The 12,395-nt window shown below is 37.6% G+C and overlaps 2 protein-coding genes across 7 annotated transcripts in view; one reads left to right on the forward strand and one right to left on the reverse strand.

Annotated features, from left to right (window-relative positions):
- Positions 1-12,395, reverse strand: part of LOC129354771 (vesicle transport protein GOT1B) — a 15,980-nt gene continuing 3,585 nt past the window's right edge. For 4 of the 6 annotated variants that reach the window (XM_055024259.1, XM_055024265.1, XM_055024263.1 and 1 more), the window contains exons 2-5: positions 10,874-10,965; positions 9,998-10,176; positions 9,791-9,872; positions 1-451 (exon numbers count right to left, since the gene is read on the reverse strand). In XM_055024259.1, the coding sequence (XP_054880234.1) occupies positions 413-451; positions 9,791-9,872; positions 9,998-10,176; positions 10,874-10,965 (392 nt within the window). In that variant the 3' untranslated portion in view covers positions 1-412. Of the gene's footprint in view, positions 452-7,847; positions 7,886-9,790; positions 9,873-9,997; positions 10,177-10,873; positions 10,966-11,134; positions 11,517-12,395 lie in introns of those variants that run through there. The other 2 variants (XM_055024261.1, XM_055024264.1) reach the window with 2 other exon arrangements.
- Positions 6,101-12,395, forward strand: part of recql (RecQ helicase-like) — a 26,972-nt gene continuing 20,677 nt past the window's right edge. The window contains exons 1-2 of the mRNA XM_055024256.1: positions 6,101-6,522; positions 6,604-6,881. The gene's annotated coding sequence lies outside the window, so the exon portion shown is untranslated. The remainder of the gene's footprint in view (positions 6,523-6,603; positions 6,882-12,395) is intronic.

Here is a 12,395-nt window from a genome sequence, read left to right on the forward strand (position 1 = left end):
GCAGTATCTGTCAACCATGACATGAACCAAATCAAACAGCTTAAAGGCAGAAACAGTGACTTAATAAAATTACTGCAAAAAAGAATGAGCTTTAATGCTGTGGCACAAAAATGAACTTTGGCAAGCTGAGAACCAACTCCTGCATGAAAGCATCTGGTATGCTAATAATAATTTGTACTTCCAACATTCTCAAATGAATCACTCTGAAGAAGGATAGATAGGATTTATGATAACATTAATGAAGCCATACTTGACACATCAGTGATTCAGAGCTCAGGAGGTCCATGACATAAAGGAAGCAGTCTTTGTCTGGTGGAAAGTAGAGTCTGACCATTTAACTACAGCTGCTTTCATTCAGGATCATTAGGAACTGTGTTAGAAAAACTGCTGCGGTGGAACCGGGTCCAAACAGTCATACCATGGTGTTGCCCTCAGTCACTTTGTCCATATACTGAAAGGAAAGAAAGGAAAGTCAGTTTCATTAATGTATAAAAGACGACATCGTAAATAAATAATGCATGTCTGTAACCTTGATGGTAGTGACGGGCCCTATCACCACCATTAAGACACAGACATTTTACAAATTTATGCTCTCATTATTTCTAGGTTATTTTCATAGTTGCACCATTCTAGAAGCCATTCTATTCAGATGTCGGAGCTGATTGCCTGACTGAAATTTTCTCCAGCTGTATGGTGGAGAAGACTCCACCATACAGCAGTGCACAGCATCTACTTGATGCTGTGTACACTGCTACTCAGCTGCCTGAAGTAAAGCTCCTGAATTTTCCTTTTTTTTAAAAGAAGTTTGGCGGGAAATTTTAAAGGATTACAACCTATTTTTTAAAGGATTACAACCTATTTTATTCAAGGATTACAACCTATTTTATTCAAGGGCAAGGTACTGTAAAACCTAGAGTTGGGGACTAGTGGCAGCTGAAAGCCGGATGAACTGAAATAGTAAACGCTTATGTTTGTGTTGCTCTAAAAACCAGCAGAATGGTGAAAAGAAGGAAGTTTGCAGTTCTTTTGCAGTATGGGTTGTTGACCTCGATTTATCTGAAAACAACCAGAGCATTAAGCAGGTGTATATACCCTACTTTTTACTAAAGTATGTGACACAATCAAAATAAAGACATGTGACAACCTCGTTTTCAAAGTAATAATGTGTTGCATTAGTTTATCAGGAGTAGGAACAATTGCTGTTTTTTCCCCCCTCTTTTTAAAAAAAGCAGTTGTGTTTTTGCACTCATTATTGTGACAGTGCATTACCAGTCACTGTCAGTAAACAGAATGAACGGAAGGCTGACAATCACTATTATATCAGATGAACACAAGCAGAATGTCTCTAGTCATTCTCAATAATTTATTAACGCTTATGTGTTTGTGTGTGGATTCACTAATGTCACTACACAAAATAGACATATATCCCTCAGAATTGTGGATCTCTGCAGATCAGCTTTTATTGTATTTCAGTATCTACCCTAACCCCTAACTATTTCATTAAAAGCCACTGATACCTTCTGCAACCTTTCAATCTGAAATTATTTGTCTTTGAATTGTCAGATTGGGACCAACAGGATCCTCGTTCTATATTTACATCTTCTAGCTCAGCTAGTGTCTCAGTTCAGTCATTTTTAAGCCACTACAGTTATCTCTAATGGCCTCTCCGCCAAAAGACAAGAAGCTGAGGCAATGTTCAGCCATTATCTTAAGCACAATAGCTGTGCTTAAGATAATGGCTGAACTAGAGAAATTTAGAGAAAAAATGCAAACCATAGAAGAAGACAAACGCATAAACGTAGAACAAGAAGCTGCTGCAATGTCACAACGCCATCGATAGGAAAGTGTGGAAATAGAATGCAAAAAGAGAAAAGGAGAAGGCGGCTATGATAAAGAGACAACAAGAGGAAAGTTCTGCAAGTGAAAGGTCAGTTGAGGACTTAAAAAGATCAATTGAAAGGCTGGAAAATCTGAAAGGACTCAAGGCAGCAAAGGCAAAATTACAAGTTTATGAAGACTACTTTTTAGTAAAGAATCACTCCAAATCCTGCAAACATACAGGCAACTTAGTTAAAGAACACTGCTAATCAATCCACATAACCACCACAGTTAAATGTTGTTCACGAGAGCACAGGTGAGCTTGTAAAGCTTTTGGCAGAAGCTATGTCATCTAATAGCTCCCGATTCCAGAGCCCTCAGAATTTTGTGGGGATCCACTTAAGTTTAAACATTAGAAAGCATCTTTTCAGACTCTAATTGAGAGAAAGAACATTCCCATTGCAGAAAAGATATTTTTCTTACAGAAGTATGTAAAAGAAGCCTTAGATGGCTATTTTCTGATTGGCTCTGAAGATTCCTATATTGAATATGCTTAATGAACGTTATGGAGAGCCTTTTGTCATTGCTAAGGCCTTTAGGGACAAGTTGCACACATGGCCAAAGCTCCAAGGTAAAGACACTGCAGAGTTAAGAAAGTTTGTGGATTTCTTACAAAGCTGTCAATCTGCAATGATTACCAATGAGAATCTGAACATCCTCAATGATGATAGAGAATCAAAGATTTGCTGCGAACCTGCCAGACTGGTTAAGCAACAGATGGAACCGAAAGGCTACAGAGTATCAGCTAGCGCACATACAGTTCCCACATTTCAGTTACTTTGTAACACTCCTGTAATTGGAGGCAAGTTTTGCATCCATTACATCATATCAAGCTATAAGACAAAGTGACTTTGACAAACCAAAGACAAAACCTCAACTTACACCCATTATAAGAAGCAAGATACAGCGAATATCTTCACAACCAACTACAGAAAGAAGCATGGTCTCTTGTGTGTTTTGTAAAAGAGTAGGACACAGCTTACACAAATATTGTAAGTTCACTGAGAAACCAGTCACTGAGAGAGTCAAGTTCATTCAAGGTGAAAAACTATGTTTTGGCTGCTTAAATTTCTCCAAGAACTGTAGCAATCGGATGACATGCAACACATGCTCAAAATAACATCCCACATGTCTGCATGAAGAAAGACAAAGACACGAGACAAAGAAAGAACAACCTAAAGAACAAGAAGTAGCTGAAGAAAAGGAAACGAAGGGACAGGTAACACAATCACAAGACGTAGTTAACGAAAGTACATCTAACAGAGTGACTCATGAAAGTAGACATCTGCAATAGTACCTGTCTATGTATCCACACAAAATGAGCCAAGCAAAGAAATACTTACCTACGCTCTGCAGGACAAGCAGAATGATTCATTCTTTTTCTCAATGAAGTAGCAAACAATCTGGACACAGCTAAAACCCAGTTTAAACTCAAATTATCTACAATGACATCCAAGAAAACAACTGTTGCATGTACAAAACTTGAAGCTCTGTAAATAAGAGGATTGTTTTCCAAAAAGAAACTCACTGTGCCCAGCTGCTTATACACATGATTTTATATCTGTCAATCGTAGCAGGAACAAAATTGCTGGAGTAGGAATGTAGGCCATGGCCATGCCGTGTCTGGCCAGGTCTTGAACACATTGCTCCACCATTGGACTGTGAGATAGGACTCCTGTTAGGCTATAACTGCACACAAGCCTTAATGCCCAGAGAATTCATATGTGGTGAAGAAAACCAGCCTTATGTCCAGAAAACAGATTTGGGTTGGAGCGTCATAAGTTACTGTATGATCCAGGTAGTGATGCAATTGGAGTAAGTCATCGCATCACTATAAAGCAAGTAATACCAGACCAGTGTCTGGTATTACTTTATTCTTTAGCTTTGTGGTTGGCTCAGTAGCCAACCATAAAGCTAAAGAATAAAGTTCATTACATATGCAAGACACAAATGAAAGAAGTAACAGGTAACTCAAATCAGATTTTACAGAGAGAGCAGTGGAAGAGACAAGCATTTCACAAGAAGATGTGTGTTTCATAAGAAAGCTACAAGAAAGAATCAAATAAAAGCAAGACGGACATTGTGAAATCCCCCTGCCTTTCAAAAATGACAGACCAAATCTTCCCAACATGTCAAGTGCAATACAACGGTTAAGCAGTCTCAAACGCTGATTTATAAGGGATCAAAAGTACTACTCTGATTATACAAAGTTTATTTAGGACATTATTGCATGCAGTGACGCAGAGAAAGTACCGGAGAAGGAACTCTATAATTCCCCTGCCTGGTATATTCCCCACCATGGGGTATAACACATTCAAAAGCCTGGTAAGATCCATGTAGTTTTTGACTGCTCTGCACAATATCAAGACACTTCGCTGAATGAACACCTGCTTACAGGGCCTGACCTCTCATACACTTTGGTGGTAGTACTCTGTAGGTTCAGGAAGGGCTCAGTGGCTGTAAGGTACGACATGGAGCTTATGTTTCATGAGTTCCATGTAACACCTCAAGACCAGGATTATTTACGCTTCTTATGGTGATCTGAGTGTTCTCAGTTTTTTGCGTGAAGGTTTACCTGTTTGGCGTAGCTTCTTTACCTGGTTGTGCCAATTTTGGTTTAAAACATCTAGCCACACAAGGCAAGGGAAAGTTCTCTCCAGACACAGTAAAGTTCATTCAAAGAAACTGTCATGTAGATGATGGACTTATAAGTGTTACATCAGAAGCAGAAGCAATAAAACTAGTTAAAAAAGCAAGAGAGCTGTGTAACACAGGTAAACTAAGATGACAAAAGTTCATATCAAACAGTGACAATGTGTTAAAGTCACTGCCCAGAGAGGAGTGTGCTGATAGTATTAAAGATTTGGATCTAGTACTTGGAGAGCCACTGATGGAAAGAGCACTTGGTGTTCAGTGGTGCATCTCTTCTGATGAGTTTCAATTCAGAATAACAGTCAAAGAGCACCCAATGACAAGAAGAGGAATCCTGTGCACAGTAGCATCAGTGTATGATTCACTGAGATTTGTGGCACCCTTCATCCAAAAAGGAAAACAAATCCTACAACAGAATTATGTCAAGAGAAAGTCAGATGGGATGAGCCTCTTTCGGATCAGCACTACAGAAAATGGGAATCCTGGCTCCTATATCTTCAAAATTTACCAAAGGCGAGGCTATGGACAATGTAGCTATTTAAGAACGGTCACATCCAAAGGGGATGTTCATTGTGCACTAGTCAAGGGAAAGGCATGGGTTGCCCCAACCAAAGTCACTATTGTCCCTTGATTTGAGTTAACAGCTGCTGTAGTTGCAGCAAGAACAAGTGTAATGCTAAAAAGTGAACTGGAGATCAGCAATCTTCAAGAATATTTCTGCACAGATTCCAAAGTGGTGTTAGAATGGTGTCAGATCTACCAGAGGACAGAATGGAAACAACACCCCCATTCTCTTACTGTGGTGTTGACTGTTTTGGACCTTATTATGTAAATGCAGACAGAAAGGAACTTAAAAAGTATGGTCTTTTGTTTACATGTATGTGTTCCAGGGCAACGAAAGATGACGAAAGGTCATCTTTCATTTAAGATGCCCTTACTACTGATGCTTTTACTAATGCATTGCGTTGTTTTATTTCTATTTGTGGACATGTAAGACAAATCAGGTGTGACCAAGGAACTAATTTTGTTGGTGCTAAGGGAGAGTTTTTGAATGCACTGAAGGACTGTGACAAAGAACAGTTGAAACAATATGTATGTGAGTTTGTTTTGAACACCCCGTCCTCAAGCCACATGGGAGGTGTTTGGGAGAGGCAGATTAGGACCATTAGAAGCGTTTTAACTGCTATTCTGGATAAAACTTCTCAGAGACTCGACAGTTCTTCCTTTCTTTCTAACAGTAGAAAACCCAAGTGATCCAAGTTCACACTAAATCATATTCTCATGATGAAGTCCAGTGTTATTCCACTCCCTCCTGGTGAGCCAGGACTTGTACCTGAGAAAGAGGTGGCACCAAGTTTAGTTTTTAGCCAATGAATTCTGGACAAGGTGAAAGAAAGAATTTCTTCTTAATCTTCAACAGAGACAAATCTGGCAAAGAAACAAGAGGAATGCAAAGGTAACAAGGAGAATTGTTACTCTTAAAGAGAACAATTCTCCAAGAAACAAGTGAAAACTGGCAAGAGTAACAGAGGTATATCCAAGCGCAGATGGAAGGATCAGGAAGGTGAAGCTGTTACTAAGTGACTCGACCTTGGATAAGGATGGAAAAAAGGCTGTCAAGCTAGTGTATCTTGATAGACCAATGCATAAAACTGTGTTGTCACTGGAAGCAGAGTAAATGCTAAAATGTAAATATTTCTATTGTAATGTTATTTGAAATCACCATAGGGGAGTGGTGGTAGTTTTACTGTCATAATTTTAGTTAACATGTTTTATTTTGTATTATTATTATTATTATTTTTGTTATTACAACTATTATTTTGAAAGGTTAAAGTAGGAAGTGGAATCAAGCATGTTGCTAGGGAACCAGAGAAAGAAGATGCAGTGATATGAAAGCATAACTTTAGCAACTGGTTTTAGAAAGGTGATTTAAGTTTAAAGAATTTCTGTATTAACCTAATTTCTGCCTCAGAGGAAGGGTCAGTCAGTGAGGTATGTTTATATGTTTTATATCTTTTTTTTTTGCTATTGTATTCATGACACCATCTCACTTAAGTTTATGTTGTATTTTAGTTCGACGTTGGTGTCAGTGAAACAAAGTGAAGCCGTAACAAGAACAACTTTAAAGAGTTTCATAAAGCTGACTTCACACCAGCAGTGCAAAAACTCTTGATTGCCATTAAGAAGAAGAGGTGGAAGACCTTTAGTTCCACTTTCTTCAGTTGCTTTTAGTTACTGAAGAAAGTTATTTCAGTGACTAAAATAGCATTGTTATGCCAACTACAAGATGCAAATGGAGAGAACAAGTGAAGATCAAGATGATGCCAAAAGGTACAAGATGATGCCAAAAGGTAAGATCAGAAAAAAGTGTGGAAGAGAAACTGTGATCACCAGCTGACAGAAGACTGAGGCTGCACAGCTTAAATTTACCTGTAATTCAACTAAACACTCTTAAAAATGTTCTTCTGTTGGAAAAGAAAAATGTTTTTTCTTTTAAACATGGCAAAACTTCCTGGTTTTGTGTTGTAGACACAGAATCATTAATGTCCTTGATGTGCTGAACATTTTAGAAGAACCACAACAGTATGATGGAAGTAGTAAAGAAATTTAAGTACGTGTTTTTCTTCTCTCTTCTGCCACCCAGAGGCAGAAGTAGGCCATCATGCAAATGAATAGTACCAACTGGTGGAGAGATGTTACTGAACGAGAAATCCCACTAAACTGCTGACAACAGAAAGTTCCTGCGTTGCTTCAGCATTAACACTGCTTCCCTTGAATTGTTTCATTTGCTGTCATCTGGTCTGGGGACCACAGTTCAAGAAAGACTGGTGAATGTTCATGTCTTTGTACAGCTGTGCATTTTTTTCATTTTCATATGATAGACTGATCAGAATTTTGTGAAATGGTAAAAATATGGGATATTGTTCTAGTGTCTAACCCTCATTTAAACTTCTCCCCTATGTCACCCTGACCTGCCTCCTGGGTTCCTGGGTTTCTGAAAGTGTGTTCAATACTTCTTTCATATTTCATTTAATTTTTTACACATAACTGCATTCCTGGTTTCTTTTGTATGTGTGGGTAATATCTGTCCTTGTCAACATCTTGTGTAAATTAGGAAGTAACTAAAGAAAGTCTGGGTTCTTGGCAGGAAATTATAAATAACTGAGAAATGGTTGGTAGACATTGCAAGTAAAAATCTAAAGTACATGGAAAATAGTGACAGTCATAATACTTCTAATGATGCTATTTTCTTATCTGAGATAAGAGACTGTGTTTGGGTGGGATTTAGCATGTAGTGGAAAATTGCAGTGACTGACCACAGCTGCTGGGTATCCTCAGAACCAGCTTACGGAGGCTTTAAAACAAACAGTTAAAAGAGACATAGATACAATTTAACCTTAATTGTTAATTCTCAAACAACAACATAATAACAACATATTTATATTTAAAGAATGAGGTTTATGTCAGATGCATTATTTGTTGATGCTGGTGAGACATTCTTATAATAACTTGAGCTTGAGTGAAAAAGAAAAAAAACTAATCAAGTTTATTTTAAATCAAATAAAATACATATATATTGCTGCAAAAATATGCAAAAATAATATAGCAGCTTGATTGGTAAAGCAAAAATGTAACATTTAACATCTGTTCAAGCTTATTTAGATTTTTGTACATCAATTTGAACAAAAATATAGAACAAACATTAAATTTAATAATAGTTTACAAGTGCTCATTGTACAAAATTTTAGAATACCAGGCTGACATTAGCTTCTTAGCATGTGTAGCTATCTGCTCATGTTGCTAGGCAGTAGACTGCTGCTTGAAGATTTTAACTACCATTTTAAAGCAGTCTCACAGAAAAGCTATGGCATGTAACTTGTAATTTTTTTTTTACATATTTGTTGAAACTGTCATTATGTTTCATAACAAATTGTGTTGTCCCGATGGACCGAGTCCACAATTAGTCTGAGCTGAACCAATACGAGAATGGCACGCACTGATCATGGCTGGATGCGTGCCACTTTTCCTCCTCTTCCCCTTGCTTTCTGCTACCATACAGCTTCTAGCAGTTGTGAATGCTAAAGCTAGTTAGCATGGGTAACGATAAAACCGGATAAATATTTTTTCTGTAATGGTAAGCTGATTCTTTCGCATTGAACAGCAAGTTCACAAAATTGTTTGTGGTCGGAAGCCTAACCCATAGTATTGTGGTTATGGTTAGGCTTGTAAGTTAACCAGCTTATAAAACAGGGCAAATGGGATATTAATGCTAAACTGACTTTGTTAAGTTGCAATAAATTGTATCTTGCTCAAGCAGCAAAACAATCTGTTGGTTCTTTTATGTTTTTTTATTGTGTGGTTATAGTTGTGACTGTGCCATTGTGCATAAACTTCCGGCCACTTAAAGTTTTATTAACCCCCTTCTGAAAGCATAACCTCAACCCTGGCAAATTTTGAAAAATTCCATATGGCTGAGTGTAAGAGGATGGAGGAGACGAGTGAATTGATAATAGAGGCACTGTTGTCAACTTACCCACTTTGTCACTATATTTATCAATTTTACAGACTCTTCCAGTGACCTTTGTCAAAACTACTAGTTGTTTTTTTCAGAAACAACTAGTCTTTGAGACTCTAGTGACTTCTTTTCAGTGTTGTTGGAGACTTTTATGGCAACAACGTTCTGCAGCTTGACCGCAGGCAGCCTTTCTGTCCTGAGTATGAAAGAAGCTATTGGCGACTCGTCATTAGCTGCCATTAGCTTCTCCTGCTTCCTCAGCACTGCAGCCAGACTCACACAGTCATCCATTCAACACCAAACCTTCACCAATAGTCAGACCAGAGGAGACACATTCTATTTAGTGTCCAAATTGCAAAAAAATCACACATTTGTAAGGCTGAGTAATGCTACTACCAGGTGCCACGGAAACACTCCAACTCCTGACTTGCTACCAGGTCAGGAGTTGGTGGGCAAGAGGGAGAAAACATCTTACCGGAACGTCACTAATTCTAACACCACACATATTTGGAGAACTGAGTTATTTTCTCTTTGTACTCTTAAACTATATGTTTACAGAACAAGAATTAATGCAGTCTCATAAACTTGCAGAAGATTTTGGATGTTGATATTTAACAGCTATTCGTGATGACAGCTGTGGCAATCGGCTGCTGTTGAGAGACTTGAGCAATGACCAATAAAATGATTCATGCATGTGAATATAGCACAGCTGCAAAGACTGCTGCAGTAGTGGTCAATACTCACAGCACTGATGAAGGGGAGGTTCAGGATAGAACCAAGAACTGGTATTCTTCTGATGAAGCCAACCACAACCGGGAAGAAGCCCCTGCACACAAACCCAGAAGCAGAGAGAGTGTCAGGAGAGAAAAAGCAAATTCAGAGTAGAGATCTGGGGTCTGAAAAAGATTGTGAGTACATAATGAAGTTGTAGTTATCTTCACTTCCTCTTACCTAAAAAGAAGGAAAAATCCATAGATTTCCAGCACAACTCCAATGATAGGCCAGCCAATAAGGACTACAAACACTCCTCCCAGGAAGAAACTAGTGGCCTTTAATTTGTGCTTCTGAAAGAAGAAGCGGAACGTTCGCTCCAAGCCGATGACGAAAGCCAGGCCAGCGACAAACAAGATCTATGGAGAAGAAAATGGTCAGTGTATCGTATAAAGGACAAAACAGCTAATCCACGTGATAGATAACGAACCTCCACCTTGAACAGATTTGTTCCAGGGTTTAAATTTTTACACCTCTCCAGACTCAAATTTCTTGAGTTGTCATTTTTAAAATAAGAAATAGAGCAATTCAGTGGATAGATGGATGTTTTAGATACATTGACAGAGAGTAAAGAGGGAAAACACAAATATTTTTAAGAACTTTTTTTTTCTCTTTTGTCTCTCATTTGGACCATGAAAACTTGTCAGACTGCAAAGAAACACCTGGTCAATCAGATCATCTCGGAAGAACTCAAACTGTAAATCAATACTATCTAGCGAATTTTTTCTTCCTTCTTCCCCCAAAAGACAATCAGAAGTACAAGAATTATGCTTCAAGCAATTGTTACTAAGCTTTAGATTTTAACTGGAAACAAAAAGTACACTAAAGTGCATGTATGACTGATCGACATCTGTTTATCAGAATTAAAGTGGAAGAGGGTTCTTAGTTTTGAAGGATTGGATGAACTATAAAAAAATCTGGTGAATTGGTTGAGTGGTTGGGACATCTCTTATAACCAAGTCACTAGAATGAACATACATTGCATTGCATTGTTGCCATGGATGACACTTCACATGTAGATTTTACAGCATTATTATCACAAAAAGCAATACTCACATTTCCAATGGCCAAAAGTGCTTTGTCAAAGAACAGGATCATCCCAAAGAACAGGAAAAATACGCCAAAACCTGTTAATCCCATTCCAATTTCTGACAAACATGCATGCACGCACGCACACACACACATATGGAGAGACACACACAGACACATATTCAAATCACTATAGCAGCCTGATGTTCATTCAACAATTTATGTATATTTTTTTTTTTACTTTTTTGCTGTTGCAATCCAAAAATATGGTTGTTTGAAGATACTTACAGGATAAACTGGTACTGATTAGGTGTTCTCTCCTATAACATGGACATCTTTAGTCTGGTAAAAACCAGCATCTTGTACTACGCTATTTGCTTTGTATAGAGGGTGCTGTTAATGTTAACTCGATATTTGGAAGTGTAGCCAACACAGACTTAGTGGCTTTGTTCATTTCCTCTGCTGCCATTGCCAAAACTACAGGCAGACTACAACGCAGAAAATTTATATCATTGATCACCACTTTTCCTGTTTGCTAACTAGTATGGTAGAAAATCTACCAGAGACAATTCAAGTTAGGGGAGAGAGCTGAGACTTGTCGAGTGGAATTGTAGAGGAGGGCAATGGTCAGGCTAATACAATGTTTATATTTATTTGTAAGGTCGTGATTGCATATAAGAACAAAAAGGTTACATATAGGTTGAAAAATGTGATGGAAAAGGTAATTTCTCCCAAAAATTCAATTCAAAAACTGAACTGATTCATTCCAGTTCACTTGTTGAACAGAAATATTTCTGTTCATTTAGAAACAGTATGAGTATTCTCACTCACGTAAGTTTGCAGGTATCCTATGCAAACTTTCTACCACCTCTTTCTACCACACTTTTCCCCTCCACTTAACGTTCCATTAATGTGTCTGAATAGTACTGACACTCTGAGCTGACAGCTTCTTAAAACAACCTAGTGTGGCTTATCTCCCTTTTGGATATCAGTGATTACTCTTCTTGTAAAAGTGTAGGCAACAACATTTCAATACCAAATATAGTTTTTATAGGTGTAAATAATGGTAAGTTATGGGTTTAAATAATATATAATGCCTATTCGAAACCTTTCTGCATCTGATCATTTACATTTAATATTATTGGTATTTTTTAAAATTATAACAATAATATAGGAATTTTATTCATTTATTGTGTTATTTAGTCGTTTCTTTATACTTTATATTTTAACATGTTTAAAATAAAGCCAGCCAAATTATCAGTAGCACCATTGGTAATATTTCATTATAAAGCAATAAAATAATAAGACTGCTTGAAAACTTCCTCGTTCACCTTGATTTTTACTTATAACTTAAGTATCTTACAATTCACTAAACAACAAGATGTTGGTGAAAGTAAGAGGTTTGCAAAACTGTTTAGCAATACGAAAACTTATTTCAATTGAGCCTATAAGTGAGACTGTTCATGACATGAAAAGTGTAGATTGGAAGCTTCTGTGGCTGAGATGGTGCCAGTTTGACCTGGCTACTTAGCTACAATTTCTGTTCAAC

Source organism: Poeciliopsis prolifica, unplaced genomic scaffold (assembly GCF_027474105.1).
Source record: "Poeciliopsis prolifica strain line A6 unplaced genomic scaffold, Auburn_PproV2 SCAFFOLD117, whole genome shotgun sequence".
NCBI lineage: Eukaryota > Metazoa > Chordata > Actinopteri > Cyprinodontiformes > Poeciliidae > Poeciliopsis > Poeciliopsis prolifica.